Source organism: Mastigoproctus giganteus, chromosome 6 (genome assembly GCF_048544385.1).
Source record: "Mastigoproctus giganteus isolate SK-2022 chromosome 6, ASM4854438v1, whole genome shotgun sequence".
Taxonomy (NCBI): domain Eukaryota; kingdom Metazoa; phylum Arthropoda; class Arachnida; order Uropygi; family Thelyphonidae; genus Mastigoproctus; species Mastigoproctus giganteus.
This window is the reverse complement of record NC_143580.1, coordinates 3675035-3698612: the sequence shown is the minus strand read 5'-3', so window position 1 is coordinate 3698612 and position 23578 is coordinate 3675035. Positions and strand designations below refer to the sequence as shown.

The 23578-nt window shown below is 38.5% G+C and overlaps 1 protein-coding gene across 1 annotated transcript; it reads left to right on the top strand.

The window, feature by feature from the left end:
- The first annotated feature begins 3266 nt into the window (after window positions 1-3266).
- Window positions 3267-22620, top strand: LOC150083827 (U11/U12 small nuclear ribonucleoprotein 25 kDa protein). Its single transcript, XM_090374895.1, has 3 exons — window positions 3267-3310; window positions 8304-8762; window positions 22456-22620. Exons 2-3 carry the CDS (start codon window positions 8361-8363, stop codon window positions 22618-22620), a joined length of 567 nt encoding a protein of 188 aa, XP_090231021.1. The 5' UTR covers window positions 3267-3310; window positions 8304-8360.
- The last annotated feature ends 958 nt before the right edge of the window (window positions 22621-23578 follow it).

Below are 23578 nucleotides of genomic sequence, written 5' to 3'. Positions count from 1 at the left end.
CGTTGGATAACGTCATCAGTTCATCCCACTGTACAGAATTTAAAAACTGTCTGATACCCCCTGTAGTTACCTTTACGAAAGCAAAAACTCTTCCCTTTAACTTTGATGGTAGTTCATCTTTAAGTAATTCCCACATCAGTAAACTGTGATCACTGTCACCCAGTGGTTCCTTTATCTGCAAATTCTTAATGCATATATAATCACTGCTGATAATCATATCGAGTATTACTCCCTCTGGTTGCCTCTCGAACATGTTGCAGAAGAAAACAGTCATCCAATAAATCAATAAAAGGATTGCTAGTGTGCGAGTGACCAAACCACAAGTTCCAGTCAATGTCTGGAAAGTTAAAATCTCCCATTATAAGACATTCTGATTTACTGACCCACTCTATTTCTCTGCAGAATTGCTCATTATATTCATCAGATTCATTAGGCCTATAACACACACCTACTTCCATTTTTCCTTTCCCAGTGCTTATGTCACACCAAACAGACTCAACATTGCAATGTCCACCAACATCAATTGGATGCACTTCCTTATATTTTATGTGGTTCTTAACTAACAGCATAACCCCTTCTCCCTTCCTGTCCTGTATATCCTTTCTGTACACATTTTACTCCCCAAATTCCAATTCTGCACTGCTTATGTCTGTGTGACACCACGTCTCTCATATCCCAGCAACATCTGCCTTTGATGTCTTGACTAGCACTTCAAGCTCATCAATTTGATTAACTATACGCCTAGCATTGGTATACATGCAAGTATGCATGCAGCTATTTCTACTCTTAGTTACCCTAACACAGCCCATGTATTTATTTGTTCCACTATGACTTCCAGCAGTCCTGGAAATCTCCAGTGTCTTGCTTTCCCGGCTGCTGCTCATTCTAATGAGGCAGTGCAAAAATCACTTTTGCTCTGCCGGCGGCCACTGCTAACCTGTAATCTGTGTATCTCCCCAAGCTAGCAGTTTTCCGACCCACCTAAAACTGCTGCGATACCATCAGTAAATATTCTTGCACCCTCTTTCTTCTTCTTCTCAATCTCTCACTCCATCTCCTATTTCAAAAAAGAAATTTTTTTTTTGGACCTCCCTGGGAAGCTCAGGCTAACCCCAGGGTCGGCCAGCCAGAGTTCTCTTCACTTACCTGGTCCGGCTCCCAGTGCCAGTGACGGTAACTAGCAGTCTGTGGTGTTCCACAGACCCTAGGCTAAGCCGCCAGATGAACAACTTAACCCGCACTAAGCAAACATGAACATACACTATAACATATGCTATCTGGCCTTGACAGTACCGTCTTACTTCACAAGAGATTCAAATGCGGAGTTGTGCGAAAGCACCGGTGCCACTTGTCAAAAAACACTATGTCACTATATTCTTGCCCCCTTTCTATTTATGTGTATCCCATCCCTGTAGAAGCAGTCTTTCGTGTCAACAAACATAGACCAGCCTGAAAAAAATACAACCCCTTGAGCCTTGCACAATCTCTCCAGGGCCGAATAGATCGACAAGTCTGTCATCATATACTCCCTGCTATCGTGTCTGGGAAGAATTGCAGACACTTTCACATTCAACCCTAACTCGCGACTGTTTTTTTAACAATGCCTGTACTTGTTGAGTAAATCTGCTGTTCTCTTACTCTTAATGTCATTAGTTCCAACGTGTACAACAGTATCATCTTTTGTGCCCTGAAAAAGATATCTGCTCTACAACGTCATCAACTTTTGCCCCTGGCAATCATACCCTGGTCCTGTTCCACCTATCCTTCTTGCATAGTATCTTCCCCGTCTCCCTGACAATAGTCACCAACAATAACTAATTCCTTTGGGACCAGCGCATTCTGCCTTGGAGATTGCCTCTGTGTTGTCTGATGCACAGGAGTGAGCTCTGCCGTTGAGCTGGGCATCTGAGAGCTTGTTCCCCTAATATTAATTTCTTCGAGGGCATTTACCCTACACCTCAAGCTCTCATAGACGCCCATCAGAAAGCTAGATCATGTCCCGTTTTAGAGCGTTCAGCAAACATTTCACATTTCGCATATTTTTTATGGATATGCTGGTTACGCGTTGGTATCAGATAACACAAGACACATTTAGAAAAAAAAAAACTAATTAAAATTCTGTAGTAGAGTTTATAATAAATCGTCAATACAAATATTTATCGTATTTAATTGTCACGGGCTTGAACCCCGGTCCACTCAAGGAACGCGTGCTATATGCTTTCGCTCCTGACCATTGGGCTACGTCAGCCCTAAATCTTGTAGCGTCCATTCCTCGCCGGGTAAGAGCTGTTTTGACTGCACGTGGAGGACCAAAATAATATTAGGCAGGTGGTTATAATATTTTGGCTCATCGATGTGTATGTCCATAATCATAAGCTACATTATAAGATGCCCTTGTGGGCACAGTTAGTAGGATGGCTGTCCTTCCCACAGCGGGCGGAAAATAACTGAGTTCGAGTCTCGTCGATGACGAGAGGAATTTTTTAATCGGTCTTTTTCACAACGTGGCTGAGTTAGTCGGGCTGAAGCGAGGGTAGCATGGTGTTTTCTCCTGGAAACTCTGTTTTTCGTCCAGTAAACAGAAAATCGACTTGCAGAATACATATGCAATTTACGACAACATACACGGAGCAATATGGCCTTAGTCGCTAGTGCTCCTAAAACACAACAACAACATTATTCGGCGCAGGAGAACAACGGGTTATAGCCCTCACGAGCTATTAATGGTGAGTGGCGATAGTGTGCTTTGTTGTTTCTAAATATATTTTCATAAATTGCATTTCCTTTCTTTTCATATAGCCCCTCCTAAAAATGAAAGGTTGGTGCGTGTAATTACAGGCAAATCGACCAGAGAACACACGCAATTTACAGACAATAAATATATGGATAGATGTAATAATTTTCGGGTGACTCTAATATTATAATTTTTAAAAAATGCAAATGTTATGCGGAAGGTAACAAATGTTATAAGAAATGAACATTAATAAATCTAGTTTATGTATTATTGTTTATCTTTTGTAGGGGGCGCAGTTCAACCATTTCAATATCATAACGCGCTGAATAGTTATGCATGTAGTGTTGGAAGTAATGTGTTTGATTTCTTTGGAATTGATTTTAGCACAGAGTAATAAGATTTTTCTACTCTGTGAATTTTAGCCGATGAGTTGTTGATTTTTGTTTTGGAAGACTGGTACTTACCGTGGAATTTGGCTCGTTGGGCGAAATGTGCTTTCTAGTGGCGATATTAAATTAAAAAAAAAAAAATCCATGTTACTATTGTAACAGTCGTATGTTGAGAGTTTCCATCAAGGTATGTTGATAGCTCAGAATGTGTTTTTCTCCCATTTGCAAAGTGATAAACTGTTTTCATTATATAACTTCATTCTTAATATAATCAATTAAAATTCACTGCAGTTAGATCTCATTGCCATATAGTGCAAGGAAGCCACAGACATGCTGCACCAGCCAAAAAAGAAAATTCTGAATTACCCTGAGAGAGAGAGAAAAAACAAGTCAGAAGGTGAAAGGAATCACCAAGAAAGAGAAGAATGATGTTATCTAGCTTAGGATATCATCATTCTCACATCTGGTGAGTATGCGGTGTGCCAAGCCCATACTCACCAGATGCGAGCCCCTCATAAGCCACTATTGATACTAAACAGTACAGTCATACTTTGGCATCTTACCAATGCGAACATTACTCGATGACGTATATTTGTTTATATCAGGATTAAAGTCAGAGTGAACAGGATATATATGTCTATCTTTATGGGATAGTTCCACCAATATTTCTGGTTCCTTCCCTCTGCCAATTTTTGTTTGATGCATTCCCCCGTATCTAATCAAAATAACTGGGTGTATGAGGTCCATCACATGTAAAGTGAAAAGATCGTATTTGTAATCTTTTCACTTGACAACTCAATTTTGGTTGATTTCAGGATTTTACCCTGAATGGAACTTCACATATTTTCATGTTATGAAAAATTATTGAATAATCGATTCAGTAAAGCTATTATTCTTGAATAGATTTGTTCAATTAACAACAGATATTGTAATTATTTTTAATATAAAATTTTTATTAAAACATTTAAATTTTACTTATCTGCTCATAATCAAAAAATGTGCTACAAAATGTTAGTATTAATGTTAGTAGTGGCAAATTATACAGCATCAGCCAAAAAACAAAAAACCTATCCATCTCATCTGCTCATACCCTCTTATAATTTTTCTAATACTTCCTTAAATTTATTCAAACTGTTCACTTCCACAACTACAAAGATGAAGGTGTCTTCCAACAAACAGTTATTCTCTGGCTGAAAGCAAATATCTACACACAGGGGTGCAACCATCTTTTTTCAGTTTGACCCTTGTTTGTTATCTAAGAAAGAGTAAAAATGAAGTAGCATTTGTTTCTACTTGGGAGTACATTTGAAGCCTTAAATACAGTAGACTTTTAGAATAACTGCACCTTTGGGGATTCAAGGTGCCGTTATTTTGATTTTTCCTTTATTTATAAATTTTTATTTTTAATATATTTAATGTAGAAATAATGAGGCTAAATAAGAAATTGAGAGATTAAGAATGCAATTTTATTGATTACACATAAAAAACATATAAACATGTTGATGATCCAATATTTATATTCTGCCATTAATACACTCCTACTTACATCCTGTTCTATTTTCTTTATTATATCAAGCAGTTTCATTTATGTCTGATTGGGTAGCATAGTGGTATTGCCACCGTCCTCCCCACACTGGTGAAAAAGGGCCAGGTTTGAATCCCGTCGATGATTCTAGGAACTTTTATGGGAATTTTTCACTCCGTTGTTGAGTTAGTCAGTCTCGGGCGTGGATAGCAAGGTTCCCCCCCCAGAAACTGGGGGTTTACGTCCTGCTAAACAGGCAAATTGACCAGAGAACACCCGCAATTTACAGACACAATACATATATGGATATACGAAAGAAATTTCCAGGTAATTGTGTGGATTATATCAAGTTTGTTACTAAGGTTTAATGTTCTGCTTTTCTTCTCTGTATGTTTATTAACTTTAGGAGTGAGGGGTTTTTAATTTAAAATAAATGTAAAACAGCTGTATAATCCGCGATATCAGTACAGATTTCAATTTCAAAATGGCGGATGTAAACATCCAATCTCACTGTGCCATTATCTTCAGTGTTCCTTTATTTGGGGTGCTATTATTTCGACAGTGTACTATACTTTAATGATACCATCCTCAGGTGCTTAGTTTCCAAGTGCTGCAGTTTGCAGAACTCATGTATTAGCATTAGCATTAGTAGAGGCATTTGATGCAAGAAAGCAAGCTTATGCAGCATCAGCCAAAAAAAAAAAAAAAAAAAAACCCACTGCCACTTCACCCCTCAGTTCGTTCAAAATACCTGTCCAGCTGAGCCTTAAACTTGTTTAGGCTATCAACCTCCACCACAAGGGATGGAAGTCTGTTCCACCAACCACCAACCAACCACCCGCTGGCTAAAGGCAAATTTCCGCACGTCTATCCTACATCTGTCTTTCCTCAATTTGAATTTATGCCCTCGCAGGTGATTTTTCTGAGCTAGAGGAAGAATCCCATCAGCATTGAGCATGCTTAAACCATTCAAGTCTTTATACACCTCTATCAGATCACCTCGCTGGTGCCTAGTCTCCAGACACTGTAATTTGCAAAACTTAAGCCTTTCTTCGTAAGAGCACCCCTTTGTTCCATTCACTAATCTTGTTGCCCTTCTCTGTACTCGTTCCAGCAGCTCTACATCCTTCTTGAAATGAGGCCTCCAGACCTGTCACTACTCCAGACCTGTCACTACCTGTCATTCTACTCTAGGTGTGGCCTGACCATTGCCTTATACAATGGAACAATCACAGTATTTATGGTAGAGTACTCTTTTGTGCCCTTGATTAATCTGATTGCAATTCTCTGGTCCATTCCAAGAAGGTCCACGTTCTTCTTGCAATTCTCTAATCCATTTAAGAAGATCCACATTCTTCTTAAAATGAGGCTTCGAGACCTTTATGGCATACTCATAATGTGGCCTAACCATTGTCTAATACAATGGGATAATCAACTCTTTGTCCTTGTGGGGATATAGGAGACATGGTGAACCTCAGATGTAAGGGATGCAGAATTTGAATGCAATGTGAAAGGACAGGAGAGGAGGAGGGGTTATGCCCTTAGTTAAAAGCATATCAAATCTAAGGCTGTGCATCCATTTGACATGGGTGGCCAGTGTAATGTGGAGTCAGTCTGGAGTGATATAAGCATTGGAAAGACAAAAATTGGAGTAGTGTTAGAGGCTTAATGGCTATAATGAGTATAATAAGCATCTACAGACATATAGATGTGCCAATATATCAGAATGTCTTATAATTTTAACTTTCCAGATATTGACTGGAAGTTGTTCGTTGGTTAGTCGCTCATGCAGTAGCAAGATTGTAGATTTATTGGATGGCTGTTTCCTACAGCCATCCAATGCTAGAGAGGCAATGAGAACACCTTGCATTCCACACTGCTCTGTCAGTTTGTTGCAGTTTTCTGACCTACATAACACCGCTTCTAGTATCAGCAAGTTTTCTTATGCCCCTTCTATTTAATATATCCCATTCTTTTAGAAACAGTCTTTCCTGTTAACAAAAGTTAACAGGAAAGGATATTGTCTGTTCCAAATTTCAGTTCAGTATAATTAACTGTTTTTCATTTAAGACCTCTGAAGTGACAATTTAATTGTAAGCATCCAGTATTTGTAGTTTCATTTAATTTCTCTTCAGTAATTTCTTTTTAGTCATCAAGAATACTTTTTACATTCATTCAGAATCAAGTTTCAGTATGTTTCTTTCTTATAAGTGATTGAAACTGACCATTAGATATACTCTTATCACATATTTCTGCTATGTGAACTTGTATGTGTTCATATAACAGTGACATGCCTATGTGCTACTTAACATTGCATTCTGACCTGTTGAGGGCTAATTTCCACTTTTATGGTACATTAACCATCTAAAAGATTATGGCCTTTGTATATATGGAGATTGGGTCAAAACATTTGGTGACTGATTTTGTACCTTGATATTGCAGTATTGCAATGAGTTTAAACTCTAGTCTACTGAACATGTTGCAACATACTTGTTTGTTGATTCAGTGTAGTACTGTGCGATTCATTTGTTTATCTGCAGTCCAAATTAGTACAGATTGAATAGAGGTGTTTTGTCACATTTCAAAGCAAGTGATTTTACTGAGCAGCAAATTTGCTTAAAACTTTATTATAAATTAGAGGAAAATGCAACCCACAAATTAAAAACATATTTTGGAGAAGATGTTATGTGAATCCCTGAAAGGACAGGAGAGGAGGAGGAAGACCTTTCAGGGGTTCACAAAATTTAAAGGGGCCCATTTCACCCATCAAAGATTATTCTTGCTTGGCTGCCCTTCAGCTACAGAAACGAGTCAGTTGCTTGTATCTGTGATCATTAGGAGTGATCAACATTTAACTATCCAAAGTTGCAGATGAAATTGTTATTTCTTATGGAACATGTCACTGAATTTCAACAAAGATTTGAGGATTCAGCTAATATCCAAGTTCATGTCTCACATTCTCAATAATCTCAGAGCAGTGAGTTCTCACAAATGCAGGATCTTTGTCAGTGTTCTGTTGCTGAGCAGTACTTGTTTTTCCCATCATTGCTGGTGATGAATTGTGGAGTATGGCTGTGAGCCAGAAATAAAGACCCAGGAATGGGCTGTCATTGGAAGACTTCATCTTCTCCAAGGCCCAAAAGGAAGATAATCCCAATCAAATGCAAAGATCGTGTGTGTGTATATTTTTTCATTGATGGGGCATTGTTCATTGTGAATTTATTCAACATGTAAAAGTGGGCTTTGAGAACCTGGGACTTGTATCATGACAACACTCCTGCACATGTAGCACTTTTTGTTTGAGAAATTCTTGCTTTTGCTATAGTATGTAATTCAGTCAATACTATCTGCTGTACTAACATTAAATCAAAAATGATAACTAATTATAAATAAATTTAACTTTTTTTTGTTTCCTGTCTTTTAACAACTATGATGAAAGAATTGTGAGTGATCTGTTTATATGGTCACAGATGACTAAGAAGGAATTAAAGGTCACAAGCAGCTGCTCTGTGAAAGAAAATTCTAATATTGCCTTAATTATTTAATATTTTTGAAGGAGTTATATATTTTAAAATTCCACTTATTCTATTTGCTTAAATGAATTTCAAAAATTTTATTTTGATGTAATTTTCTTTTTTTTTTAATTTATTAATAGGCATACATTTTAATCTTTGAAAATTAGTATGAACTTCCTTTTTGTTACTTGGTGAAAATGTCTATGGACCAAGATGTTAAAGTTGAAAACTCTGAGTGCATTGAGAGCACTCAGAATTTGCAAGAAGAGAAAGAGATGAGTGAAGTGGACGACTTTTCTTCCAGTATTGATATTAAAGATGAACCAAATTCTCCAGATGTGTGTTTGTCACACCAGGAAGCTTTAGCTGCTGTTGATGCAGGGATTTTAGAAATAATAAACACAGATCCTTTGTTAAGTTATCTTCCTCCTGATGTTACATTGGAAGAACTCCATTCATTGTTATCTCTGGAACATGGGCGTGCTATGACAGTTGTAGTTCGAAGAGCAGATGAGGATTGCTATAGTGTTGTGGTTGAACAAAAGGCCACAGTGAGAGATTTGAAGAAGGCAATTCAGAGGCATGTTGAACTGAAACAGGTGACTATGAATTATGATATTTGTTTCCACAAAGCATGTGTGTATTAGATGAGAAATTTTATACATATATATGTATAATTTAAATGGTTAGTGTGCATGAATGTATTCTTTATATAAAATAGTATATTATAAATTATAAAAGTTTATGTATTATAAATTTTTTTTTCTTTTATATAATGGGTGCTGGGGCAGCCCTTGTACTCCAAATCCTGTTAAGATTGCAAGAACAAAAGAGCCATTTGTTTGTTTGTTTGTTTGCACATTGCTATTGCTTGGAAAAGCAAGCTACCTGGTATGCCCATTGTCCTAATATACTTGTATTATATACTCATATAAAGTGCCTCTTCTCTTTGTCACGTCCATCTGCATCTAACAACTCAAGTCCTAATGTATGGATGGATTTTCACAAAATTTTATATTTAACTTTTAGGAAGACTTTTCAACCAATCCAAAGTTTCATTAAAATTAGATGAATAAAAAATAATAATTATTATTTTATATATTTTTTTCATATATCTTATGTAGGAGTAGCAAATGATGCCAGGAAGCAAGCTTATACCGCATAAAAAAAAATCTCTATATCCTTTCTCTAACAATTTGACTAATCCTTCCTTAAATTTATTCAAGCTTTCCACTTCCACAATATTAGATGGAAATTTGTTCCAACTATTAGTTACTCTGGCTGCAAACAAATTTTTGCATGTCTATCTTGAATCCTGCTGACGAGGCTACTAGAGACGGTCGTGTTCCAAGCCGCTAAGTGGATTTTTCTTATTTATTGATTTGAAATTATTGTTTTTCTAAAACTTTTGATTTAAATTTAGTAGTATAACATTATTTTGTGATTTTCTGATTAACTTGGTGTATTTATTCTTTACTCGGCCTTGTAATTGCATAAAAGTATCGCTTAAGGTTTCCACGTGTTTCAACTCCCTACCGTTCGTAATTTTCCCGCCATTGTGATACGATAGTTGTATGCCGTACTAGATAGCGTTAGTTGAACTTCGTTAGCAGTTAAATTGTACGTTTAAATAAATACATATAACGACTTAGATTACAAACGTAATATAATTAATTATATTTAACATAATTAATAACATAACATAATTAATTATAATTAATTAATAAATTAATACAATCATGACTCAGACCAGAGCAGCAAAGCAAAAGGCTCAAGCTAATGGAAGGCTGTGGCTCAGAGCAGAACTGAGGGGGGCAGTTGTCCTCTGACTCACAGCCTTATAAAATGCACTGTTTGCTTGATGTTTGCAGAGCAATCGGGTACGGGACATGATACTGCCAAGGGGGATGTCTTTGTGTGTGCGCGATGCAAGGAGTGTATCGATATCAGGCAACAACTCGGCGTTCTTGTGGGCCTATATGAGAGCTTGAAGGACAGGGTGGATGCCCTCGAAGAAACTAAATTGAGGGGCCCATCAAGCTCTCAGCTGCCCACATCAACGCCAGAGCTTGCACTTGGGCATCGCGTGACACAGAGACAACCCCCAAGGCAGAATGCGCTGGTCCCGAAGGAACTAGTAGTTGTTGGTGACTCTATTGTCAGGGAAACGGGGAACATTCTTTGTAAAAAAGATAGGTGGAACAGGACCAGGGTATGTCTGCCAGGGGCAAAGGTTGATGACGTTGTAGAGCGAATATCATCTTTTAAGGGCACAAAAGGTGATATAGTTGTACACGTTGGCACTAATAATATTAAGAGTAGGAGACCGGCAGAATTACTTAACAAGTACAGGTCACTGTTGAACAAAAGCCGAGAATTAGGGTTGAATTTGAAAGTGTCTGCAATTCTGCCCAGACACGATAGGAGGGAGTATATGATGAGGGCCTTGTCGATCAGTTCGGCCCTGGAAAGATTGTGCAAGGCTCAAGGGGTAGAATTTTTTTCAGCCTGGACTGTACTAGTTAACAGGAGAGATTGCTTCTACAGGGATGGGATACACTTAAATAGAAAGGGTGCAAGAATATTTGCTGATGCTATCGAGGCAGTGTTAGGTGGGTCGGAAAACTGCTAGCTTGGGGGGAGACAAAGACCAATAGATTGACAGTAGCCACTGGCAGAGGTGAAAGAGATTCTTGCACTGCTTCTATTAGAATGAGCAGAAGCCTGAAAAACAAGATGCATGGTATTTCAGAGACTGCTGGGAGCCATTGCGGTACAAGTAAACACATGGGTTGTGTTAGGGTAGCTAAGAATAGAAACAGGTGCAGGTATACTTGCGTGTACACCAATGCTAGGAGTTTAGTAAATAAATTTGATGAATTTGAGGTATTGCTCAAAACATCAAAGGCAGATATTGTTGGGATATCAGAGACGTGGTGTCACACAGATATAAGGGATGCAGAACTGCAATTTGGGGAGTACAACGTCTACAGAAAGGATAGACAGAATAGGAAGGGGGGGAGGGGTTATGCTATTAGTTAAGAAACACATAAAAACCAAGGAAGTGAAGCCAGTCGACATCGCTGGACAGTGCAGTGTTGAGTCAGTTTGGTGTGACATAAGCATTGGGAGATAAAAATTGAGAGTAGGAGTGTGCTATAGGCCTAATGACTCTGATGAGTATAATAAGGAACTGTACAGGGAAATAGCGTGGGCCAGTAAATCAGAGAGTCTTATAATGGGAGATTTTAATTTCCCAGATATTGACTGGAATTTGGGGGCTGGTTACTCACACACTAGCAGGGCTTTTGTGGATTTATTGGATGATTGTTTTCTACATCAGCATGTTCGGGAGGCAACTAGAGGGAGTAATACTCTTGATTTGATTATCAGCAGTGATTCTTCATGCATTAAGAATCTGCAGATAAATGAACCACTAGGTGGCAGTGATCACAGTGTGCTGAAGTGGGATTTACTGAAAGAGGTAACTACCATTAGGGGTAAGGGGAAGGGTTATTGCTTCCGTAAAGGCGACTACGATGGACTGAGACAGTATTTAAATTCTATACAGTGGGACCAACTGATGATGTTACCAACAGCAAATTCAAAATGGGAAGCATTCAAAGAACTTATCTTGGAAGCTACTAGGCTTTACATACCAACTAAGAAATATTGTTCAAGGTTTAGGCCAAAATGGATGTCAGATGAACTAATGAGGCATATGGCAGAGAAGAAAAATGCATGGGATACTTACAAATTAACACATGACATAGAAGCCTATGATAGATACAAGTTGATATGCAACCAAGTTACAAAGGAGGTTAGGCAGGCGAAGGCAGATTACGAGAAATCCTTGGCAAGGGATGCAAAGAAAAACAGCAAAGAGTTCTTTACTTATGTAAACTCTAGAAGAAGGGGATGAATCAGATTGGTCCACTTGATATTGATGGATCAACTGTTGATGATCCTGCTCAGGTAGCTAACAAACTAAATGAATATTTTGCATCGACATTCACACATGAGGAGTTATTCAGCAAGGGGAATGCCAGAGGTGTATTCAACTCTAGCAGTAAGCTACAGAATCTTGAAATAACTGGGAGTAAAGTGGAGGAGAAACTGTTGAAGATAAACACAAGAAAGGCACCCGGGGTGGATGGGATCTATCCAGTTATATTAAAGGAGGCAGCAAAGGAAGTAAGCAAACCCTTAGCCAATAATTATGAGAGCTTCCTTGGACTCAGGGGAGGTACCCATAGACTGGAAATGTGCAAATGTGACCCCAATTCACAAAGGAGGATCAAAGGCTGACACAAGTAATTATAGACCTGTGAGCTTAACTTCTGTTCCAGGAAAATTAATGGAGGCACTGGTTAAAGATGCACTGCAGGATCATTTAGACAAGACTTCAGTTATAGCTCAGACACAGCATGGTTTTGTTAAGGGGAAGTCTTGCCTGACCAACTTGATTGGATACTATGATGCAGTCACAAAAGAACTGGATGCAGGGAATAACTTTGATATTATATACTTGGATCTTAGAAAGGCTTTTGATACTGTTGCACATGGAAGACTGCTACACGAATTGGAGCAGTGTGACATTGGAGGCAAATTGCTGCTATGGATAAAGGGGTGGTTGAGGGGGAGAGAGACAGAGAGTGGTAATCAATGGACACTGCTCATCGTGGACTAATGTTATTAGTGGAGTCCCTCAGGGCTCAGTGTTGGGTCCATTATTGTTTTCTGTATTTATAAATGATATTGATGATGGTATATCAAGCTTAATGTCCAAGTTTGCAGATGATACAAAGGTTGGCAGGGTTGTCAAGGACACTACTGACACTATGCTGCTGCAACAGGATCTGGAAAGGTTGAGCAGATGGGCTGAGAGGTGGCAAATGAAGTTTAACATTGACAAATGTAAAGTACTACACATGGGAAACAGCAACCCCAGAGCAACGTATCAACTCTGTGGTACTACACTGACAGTGGTAGAGAATGAAAGGGACTTGGGGGTGATTGTGCAGGCAGATATGAAGTTCTCTGAGCAGTGCAGACGGGCTGCAAGAGTAGCTCATGGAGTATTGTCAATGATATACAGGAATTTTTCCAGCAGGGATAAGGAGGTGATTATTCCATTGTATAAGGCAATGGTCAGGCCACACCTAGAGTACTGTATACAGGTCTGGAGGCCTCATTTCAAGAAGGATGTAGAGCTGCTGGAACGAGTACAGAGAAGGGCAACAAGATTAGTGAATGGAACAAAGGGGTGCTCTTACGAAGAAAGGCTTAAGTTTTGCAAATTACAGTGTCTGGAGACTAGGCACCAGGAGGTGATCTGATAGAGGTGTATAAAGCCTTGAATGGTTTAAGCATGCTCAATGCTGATGGGATTCTTCCTCTAGCTCAGAAAAATCACCTGAGAGGGCATAAATTCAAATTGAGGAAAGACAGATGTAGGATAGACGTGCGGAAATTTGCCTTTAGCCAGCGGGTGGTTGGTTGGTGGAACAGACTTCCATCCCTTGTGGTGGAGGTTGATAGCCTAAATAAGTTTAAGGCTCAGCTGGACAGGTATTTTGAACGAACAGAGGGGTGAAGTGGAAGTGGGTTTTTTTTTTTTTTTTTTTTTTTGGCTGATGCTGCATAAGCTTGCTTTCTTGCATCAAATGCCTCTACTAATGCTAATGCTAACCAATTAGCATTAGCAGAGGCATTTGATGCAAGAAAGCAAGCTTATGCAGCATCAGCCAAAAAAAAAAAAAAAAAAAAAGAAACCACTTCCATTTCACTCCTCTGTTCGTTCAAAATACCTGACCAGCTGAGCCTTAAACTTATTTAGGCTATCAACTTCCACGACAAGGGATGGAAGTCTGTTCCACCATCTTTTTCAATTTAAATTTATTTCCTATGTGTGTCTTATTGAAGAAGAGTAATGATGCCATTAACATTTATTTTATTGAATCCATTAAAAGCCTTAAACACCTCAATCAGATCTCCTCCCAGGTGCCTAGTCTCTAGATGCTGCAGCAGTTTGCAAAACTAAAACTTTTCCTGGTAGGTGCACCCTTTTTCACCCCTCACTAATCTTGTTGCTTCTGTCTGCATCCATTCCAATAGCTCTACATCCTTTTTAAAATGAGGACCTGTGTACAATATTCAAGATGTGACCTGACCATTGCCTTATACATTGCATTTCTTCACTGCCCTGAGCATGGTACAGGGCTGGTATGTTAATCTGAGATTGCTGCTCCCCATTGTGTACATTGCATTTGTCAATATTAAACTACAGTTGCCACTTCTCAGCACATCTACCTAATTTTTCTACAACTTGCTGTATTAGCATACCCTGATTACTGTGATTGACCCTGCCAACCTATGTATCATCTGCAAACTTAGACATTAAACCTGATATTCCTTCATCACTGTCGTTTTTCACTATCACAGAAAACAACAATGGCGCAGCTTGCTGAACCGGTGGACTCCGTTAAAAATATTGATCCAAGAAGAGCAGTGTCCATTGATTAACCACTCTCTGTCTCTCTCCCACTTTACCATCCCTTTATCCTTACCAGCAATTTGCCCTTAATGCCAGACTGCTCCAATTTGTACAGGAGTCTTTTAAGTGCAACACTATCAAAAGCTTTATGAAATTAAAAGCTTAGCTTTAAATATCAAAAGCTGTAATTGTCCCTGGTACTCTTAATTTTGCCATCATGTTCAATATGATACTACCCAGTTAATACACTGGTGTGCAAAACTTAAGGACCAACACCATTTCTAAAGGTTACAACCAAAAATATTTACTTAAGGTATGTTTTACTGATGAGAGTAGATGCAGTCTCCGCAGCGATTCTGGACTTCAACTAATCTGGCGAGAGGTTGGCACACAGTATCACCAGCCGACCGGGCTAGCCGGGTAGGTAAAATGCCTGCCTAGCAACCCAAAGGTTGCAGGTTCGAATCCCGCCTGGGGCTTGGATCAAAATACTGCAGAAACCTTGGGAGGTGCATTATGGCCACAGAAGCCGATGCGCCAACAACTACCAAATAAAAAAAAAAACAAAAAACAAAAAAAACAAAAAAAACTGTATCACCATGCAAACATCACTGAAAGGGATCGATATGGCTGTCGAGGTGTTCTCGTCTGTGGAGTTGTTATCTTGGATGGACGTACACAATTCCAGATACTGGAAAGCGGTACTGTAACCGGTGCACTCTACTGTACTGAGGTAATCCTTCCCCATGTCCTGTTCTGAGGTGCCATTGGCCCAGAGTTTGTGTTTATGGATGATAATGCCACACCCCATTGCACTGCAGCTATTGATATGCTTTTGGAAAGTGAGGATATTGTTCATATGGATTGGCCTGCCCGTTCCATTGATCTAAATCCCAACACATATGGGACCGTCTGGGGAGATGCATAGCAGCACGTCCACACCCACCAGAAAATTTTCACCAGCTGAAGATGGCACTGACAAAAGAATGGACGATATTATTACCACAAGAACTTATCAACAACATTGTTCTATGGACAGGTGTGATAACAACATTGTTCTAAGTATGGACAGGCAGTGCAAAGCCTGCATCGACATTAGGGGTGGCCATATCTCCTAGTGAGGACCACCTCTTCCCTTTGTTCCATCTTTGGCAGTGATGCATCTGTATCATGGCAGCCTGTGCTATGTTGCCATTTTTGAATAAAGTCTCTCTGTATTGTTTCTGTTGTTGTGTCGGTGCTGTATCCTTCATTGTTTCTGTACCTCATGAGGTTCCTTTGGTATTCTTTTCCCATATCCAGGCCACTCCTATGAGAAGCTATAGGTGAAAAACTGGGCCCCTCTGTCGCCAGGTGGGCAGGAGCAGCAGTGCGTAGCACACGCTTCTTGATTAGACTGGGGTTCGAGCCCTTGACCACCAAATAGGGAGGATGCGAAAAGGTCAGGGTATGACCACCGCATATCCTCGGAGCAATATGGCCTTGGTTGCTAATGCTCCTAAAAACCAAATAACAAACAACGAACAACAGGTGAAAACCTGACTGGTCTTTAAATTTTGCACACCAGTATACGTTAGACCTCAATTGATGCTTTTCAGCAAATCTGCCCAATTTTTCTAGGTCTTGTTGCAGAATTACACCTTGATTCCTTTTATTCTGTCAAATTGTATCATCTTCAGAAGTAGACAATAAGCTAATCTGCTCACATCATATTGTTAATAAATGTCGTAAACATTAAGGGACCCAGCAATAAACCAAGTGACTCCTCTAATAACATTAGTCCATGAACAGCGCTGCCCATTAATAATACTGACTGTCTTCTGCTACTCAACCATCCCTTTGTCTACAGTAGTAACTTACCCCTAATTGACCATATCATAATTATTATTATTTTATTTTTTTTTTTCCCACACTAACAGTACGAGCCACTAGCATACCCACACATAAATATACCGGCATGCTGCATCTTGGGCATTTGGTCAGTTTTACAAAGTAACGGTAAGTCCCTTTCTTCCTGCCTATTCCAATATTCATTACTTTAGTTTTTTCAGTTTTTTTACAATTCTTTTCACTTGCTTCTGTAAGGTCATCCATGATCTGTATGCACTATGTAACATAACCACTTTTTTGGCACTATCTATTAGACTCTTACCACAAAATTTTAATATTTCGTTCTCAACACGTGGCAACAGCTCATGTGCACCACAGCATACAGAACATGTCGGAAACAGAAGCAAGAACATTGCTGTCTTTTTCATAATTTCGGTGGATGACCTCTGATGATGACACCGAGATTGTGAAAGACACTGCAGTGTTGTCTTATTTTGGTTGCCTTTTTGCTTCTTATCTTTATTTTTTAATTTTAATTTCCTGTCTATTTCTTCTTCTTTTTCATACCATATATCGCCCAAAGTGTATACTCTATATTCAATAGGTTGAAATCAAAATCTTCTTCACACTTTCTACATACAATTTACTTTATATATATATATATATATATATATATATATATATACACACACACACACACACTGAGTGATCACTGAATTATGACCACCTACCTAATACTTCGTAGGTCCTCCTTTTGTCCTCAGTACAGCAGCTATCCGACGTGGCATTGCTTCAACAAGATGTCGGAAGTGTTCGGGAGGTATGGCCAACCAAGCTGTGTGTAACGTGATCGGAAATGCAGGTATGGAGGTGACTGGTGTATCCAGACGCCTGATATGCCTTTCTATAGTTTCCCACAAGTGCTCTATGGGATTGATATCAGTGGAGTTCAAAGGCCAGTCGATATTCTGGAAGTCAGAACTGTGTTCCTCAAACCTTTCCTGCACAACAAGTGTCCGATGGCTTGGCGCATTGTCATCTTGAAAGATACCATTGCCATTCCTGAAAAAGTGTAACATAACAGGGTGTACACAGGCAGAAAGCCGTTGATGATAGCGAAGAACACTGATACGTTGTTCCACATGCACCAGGGGTCCAAGTTCCTGCCAGTGAAACTTGCCCCACACCACACCACTGGCCTGCACTTTTGATGCCATGCATGATGGATCAAGAGCCCTATGTTGTTGGCACCAAATCCGTACATGACCATCCACGGTGTGCAGTAAATAACGTGACTCATCTAACCAGTACACCTTCTTCCAGTCTTCCAACGTCCAACTTGCATGCTCTTTGCACCAGGTGAGTCTTTTAAGCTGGGGAACCTTGATTAGGAGATGATACTGTAGGATGCTGCTGGTATAGCCCCTACGTACGATGCATGGTCATGCCAGATATTGTTCCGGGTTGGCCCATGTTGTATTGGGTAGTCAACTCTTCAATAGTGCTGCGCCTGTTCGAGTCGTCGGACCCTGCGCTCACCTCTAACATCAACCGTTCACCGACCTGAAAGGTTGGTTGGATGAGTCACATTGTAGTTTTGCTGTCGGGTCATTGTTTGACCATTTTGACGGCAGTCCTGGTAGACTTTAACTACATCGGCTCTCGAACACCCCACCAGTTCAGCCGTTTTGGAAATCGAGGCACCAGCTCATCGAGCACCCACAATCTGCCCTTTATTAAAGTCCGATAAATCCTTCCTTTTACCCATCATGCTCAGAATTTTACTACCTACTGAACCACTGCACCTTATCTATGCTACATAGGTTGACTAACTGTGCACTCTCGTACCTCACGTGGTCAACGGGTCGCATTCAGTTTTCATAGGGGTGGTCATAATTCAGTGATTAATCAGTGTATATTTATATAATATTAAAAAATATATATATGTTATATGATAGTGATTACAATAATATAATTATGAAAATTACATTTCATAATACAAATTATATATATATAGTATATAATAATTTTATTCTTTATATAGAGGTACTAAGTAAACATTATATAGATCACCACAAAATTAAAAAGATTCTGTACACCTTTTTATAATGAAATAAATATGTAAATTTTAAAAAAATAATAAGTTTAAGTAACTTAAACTCAAAGTACGTGGCACCCCTGTAATGTTGTTGCGGCACCCCTGTTGAAAACCACTGCCCTAATGCATGGTACACTGATGGCCATAGATGCTGATGTGCCAAAATTTTTTTTCAAAGAATCTGATAAACAAGTAACCAATTCCAACCAATTAATTTTTACACAGCAGTCTTTAATGTGGTACTGTATCAAAATCTTTACTGAAATCTAAGTTAGAATTATTTTTTATACACATTCACTTTCTTTGTTACTACCTCATAGTAGCTAATCAGAATGGCTAAGACAAGATCTCCCCTTAACAAATGTGTACTATCATTGCCTTATAATGTCACTTACAGACCTGCAATATTTCTTTAACCACTGACTCCATTATTTCCCCTGGAACAGAAATCAGACGTACAGGTCTATAATTAGTCACTTTGTCTTCTGATCCTTCCCGTGTGAATAAAAGAGATATTTACACCTCCCATATTCCTTATATAAATTAGATATTGTGAATTAGTACTATTAGTAGTGGCAAATGGTATAAGGAAGAAAGCTATACAGCAAAAGCCCAAAAAAAATTCCCACATTATGCTCCCTTAAGTGTGTAGTCTGAGCAAGAGGAAGAATGCCATCAGCACTCAGCTTGCCGAATCCATTCAAGACCTTAAACACCTCATTCAGATCACCTTGCAGGTGCCTCGTCTTCAGATGCAGCAGGTTTGCAGACTTGAAGCCTTTTTTGATAAGTCCACCATTTTGTCCCCTTCACTATCGCGCCCTTCTCAGCATCTGTTCCATCAGATCTACATCGTACCTAAAATGCTGTCTCTGGGCTTGTATGCAGTACTCAAGGTATGGCCTAACCATTGTACATTGTGATAACAGTAAATTGCCATTATGCCACATATGCTCCAATTTGTACAGCAGTATTTTAAGTGCAACAATATCAAAAATATGTATCAAAATAATTTATTGCATCCAGCTCATTTATTTTCTTAACAATCTAATTGCATAGTATGAAATGATTACCAAAATTCTAATGCCCCAAAATAAGGAATAGTAACTTATTATTATATTGCCACTTTTGAAAATAATTTTATAAATAATCTTTCTGTATGTTTTTATTTCGGCTATAATAAATTTATTGTTATTTATCATTTTAACTTATGTATTAATTTATATTTCCCCTTAATTTAATCTTGACATCTGTCTTCTGTTGGCAAAATAATAAAGGAAAAAGAGAGGTTGTGTGCTTAAATAGAGCTCCTAAGTTCCCATGATGCATTTTAGGACATGTAGGAACTTGACATGTGCAAGGTTCCAAATGGGGGAAAGGTTTGTTAGAAGTTTAATGTTTAAAACGTGTAATGTGGTGTTATGGCGACACCATTCTATAGCAAGTGCTTCCTTGACTATTAAAACTGTAATTAACAATTTTTGCCGAAAGGAGGAAGACATGCACTGCTCCATCCATTGTTGAAGATAAACACAAGAAAGGCATCTGGGGTGGATGGGATCTATCCAGTTATATTAAAGGAGGCAGCAAAGGAAGTAAGCAAACCCTTAGCCATAATTATGAGAGCTTCTTTGGACTCAGGGGAGGTACCCATGGACTGGAGATGTGCAAATGTGACTCCAATCCACAAAGGAGGATCAAAGGGAGACAGGTAACTACAGACCTGTTAGTTTAACTTCTGTTCCAGGGAAATTAATGGAGGCACTGGTTAAAGAAGCATTGCAGGATCATCTAGACAAGACTTCAGTTATAGCTTGGACACAGCATGGGTTTGTTAAGGGGAAGTCTTGTCTGACTAATTTGATTGGATACTATGATGTAGTCACAAAGGAACTGGATGCAAAGAATAACTTTGATATCATATATTTGGATATTAGAAAAGCCTTTGATACTGTTGCACATGGAAGACTGCTGCACAAATTGGAGCAGTGTGGCATTGGAGGCAAATTGCTGCTATGGATAAAGTTATGGTTGAGTGGGAGACGACAGAGAGTGGTAATCAATGGATACTGCTGTTCATGGACTAATGTTATTAGTGGAGTCCCTCAGGGTTCAGTGTTGGGTCCATTGTTCTTTTCTGTATATATATAAATGATATTGATGATGGTATATCAGGCTTAATGTCCAAGTTTGCAGACGATACGAAGGTTGGCAGGGTTGTTAATGACACTAATGACAGTACACTACTTCAACAGGATCTAGAAAAGTTGAGTAGATGGGCTGAGAGGTGCTAACTGAAGTTTAACATTAACAAATGTAAAGTACTGCATATGGGAAGCAGTAACCCAAGAGTAACGTATCAACTGTGTGGTACTACACTGACAGTGGTAGGGAGTGAAAAGGAACTGTGGGTAATTGTGCAGGCAGATATAAAGTTTTCTGTGCATTGCAGATGGTCTGCAAGAGTAGCTCATGGTCTTGTCAATGATATACAGGAATTTTTCTAGCAGGGATAAGGTGGTGATTATCCCCTTGTATAAGGCAAGGGTCAGGCCACACCTTGAGTACTGTATACAGGTCTGGAGGCCTCATTTTAGGAAGAACTTAGAGCTCCTGGAGCAAGTGTAGAGAAGGCAACAAGATTAATGAATGGAACAAAGGGTTTCTCTTATGAAGAAAGGCTAAAGTTTTGCAAATTACTGTGTCTGGAGACTAGGCACCTGTGAGGTGATCTGATTGATTTGTGTAAAGTGTTGAATGGTTTGAGCATGCTCAATGCTGATGGGATCCTTCCTCTTGCACAGAATAATCGCTTGAGAGGGCATAAATTCAAATTGAGGAAAGGCAGTTGTTAGGATAGATGTGCGGAATTTTGCCTTTAGCCAGCAAGTGGATGATTCCTGGAACAAACTTCCATCTGTCATAGAAGTTGATAGCTTAAATAGATTCAAAGCAGAACTAGACAAATATTTGGAGTCAGTGGATGGGTGAAAATAGTTTTTTTTTTTTTTTGGCTGATGCTATATAAGCTTGCTTTCTTGCATCATGTGCCTTTACTAATGCTAAATAACTCACTCAGCATGTAGTTTGTATGCTAGCTGGCATAACTTGTGACTTAGCAAAAGTCAGGAGGAAAAGCCAGTCAGCAAAAGTCTTTTCGTGTTCAGGCTGCTTTTGATAAGAAGCATGACTTCACTATCCTTCTGTCTTCCCTATCCTTCTTAAATGCACTTTACTTACCATAAAAAAAATTCCACCTGAAAGTTGGGGGATGAATATCAAATTCATCCCCCAACTTTCAAGTGGCATTTCATTTCTGTTATGGACAGCATTAGGCATTAGTTGTCCTATTATTCTGACATAATTTCAGAACTAATGCACTATTATATCTGAACTCCTTGTTGGGAAAACTTAGTTTTCCTAACCAGGAGTTTGAATTCACCTGTTTTATTGGCAGCACTCCTGGCAATTATTATACAATTCAGGCTAAGTATTGTTCTGTATTTTACTATCCTGATACATCCTTTGAAGTTAAGGCTAAGTATTCTTCTACTGTTTGCTATCCCTCCCCCAAAGTTATTTCTGCTTGTTTCCCTAGCTTTTATCTTCCCATCGATTTTAAATGTCACTACCCTCAGAATATCATGCCCAACATTAACTGTTACAACAATAAGCAAGAATTCTTGATCTGTGCAAGCATTACTTTGACCCATATCATCAGATAAATGTGTGCCTATACTACACTTCTTTAAAAAAGAAAAAGTAACGAATAAACCAACTTTCATTTTTTAAATTATTTTATAGTAATTTTTTTATTCATCTCCATCTTAATACAATAATAATTATTTAAAAATACTTTACTTTACAGACCAGAAAAGGCACCGTGAGGACCATTAGTTGGAGGTATGTATGGAGGACTTATTGGCTGTATTATGATAATCAGAAGTTGTCTCAAGATAATTCCCTTCTTAAGGATTATGGTATTAGGAATAACTCAGAAGTAGTATTTGTTAAAAGGTTGAAGTCAAAGTAGATGTTTTGATAAGCGCTATTAGAAGCAGTTGTATAAAGTTGTAATAAAGTTGTAAATGACCTTTATGATTTAAAATTTTTATTTCTCATAAAATGTTTAAGGTACAGTAAATACAAACTGTTCTGAAGGATAACCCAAAAAAGTATTAAGAAAAATTATTGAAGTTCACTGTAAACACCAGTGGACCAAGCAGTGTTAAACTGGCATTTCATATTCCTGCTGCAACTTTTATTTGGAGAATAATGTGATCAGTTTTTGCACTGGCCATCATGTTTGCTGTCATGAGCTATAGTGTTTTCTAGTTTGCCTAATAAAATACTATTAGAGGGATTTAAATCTTGTATACATTTCTCCACAGTATTTTATTTGGGCAAAGCACTTATCATGGTGTCACTTCTTTCCATTATGTAATGTTTTAGATGTCAAAAGACTGCATGAACTTGGTGAATTTTTTTATTAATTGGTCTTTTCTGCACTTCCGATTTTGGTTAGCATTATGCATTCATTGGTTAATTTGGTTAAAATACAAAAATATAGGCTTTACACATTTTTAGAAGAACAAAAAACCAATATTTTTCACAATTTGATCTTTCCTTATTCTGAGCTATTAAAATATAATGAATTATATTATAAACACTTCTAAAAAACTGCATTTTCTCTTTTGCTCTTGACATTAATTTTCTTCCAAATAGCTGCCCACTCTGTAGAAATCTCAAATCCACCTTATCATGGAATACTGTTTCCACATCTGGGATCGGTGCTCCAAAACATCTCTCAGGCTTCTAGATTTCATTCAAAAGAATGCAATTAGTTAATAACTCATCTCTAACAGAGTCTCTCCATTCTCTGTCTCATAGACATTCTGTTTCTGCTGCGTGCTTTTTCTATAAATACTTCCATGAGCTGTTCTTCAGAATTGGCTTCTTAAGTCCCGCTGTCTCTTTTAAAGCATCCTGAA

Excerpts from the sequence above, each read along its gene's own strand:
- LOC150083827 (XM_090374895.1), top strand. The coding sequence starts at position 8,361 with ATGTCTATGGACCAAGATGTTAAAGTTGAAAACTCTGAGTGCATTGAG. Across the intron at positions 8,763-22,455 it reads GGCATGTTGAACTGAAACAG|ACCAGAAAAGGCACCGTGAG; the intron begins GTGACTATGAAT and ends TTTACTTTACAG.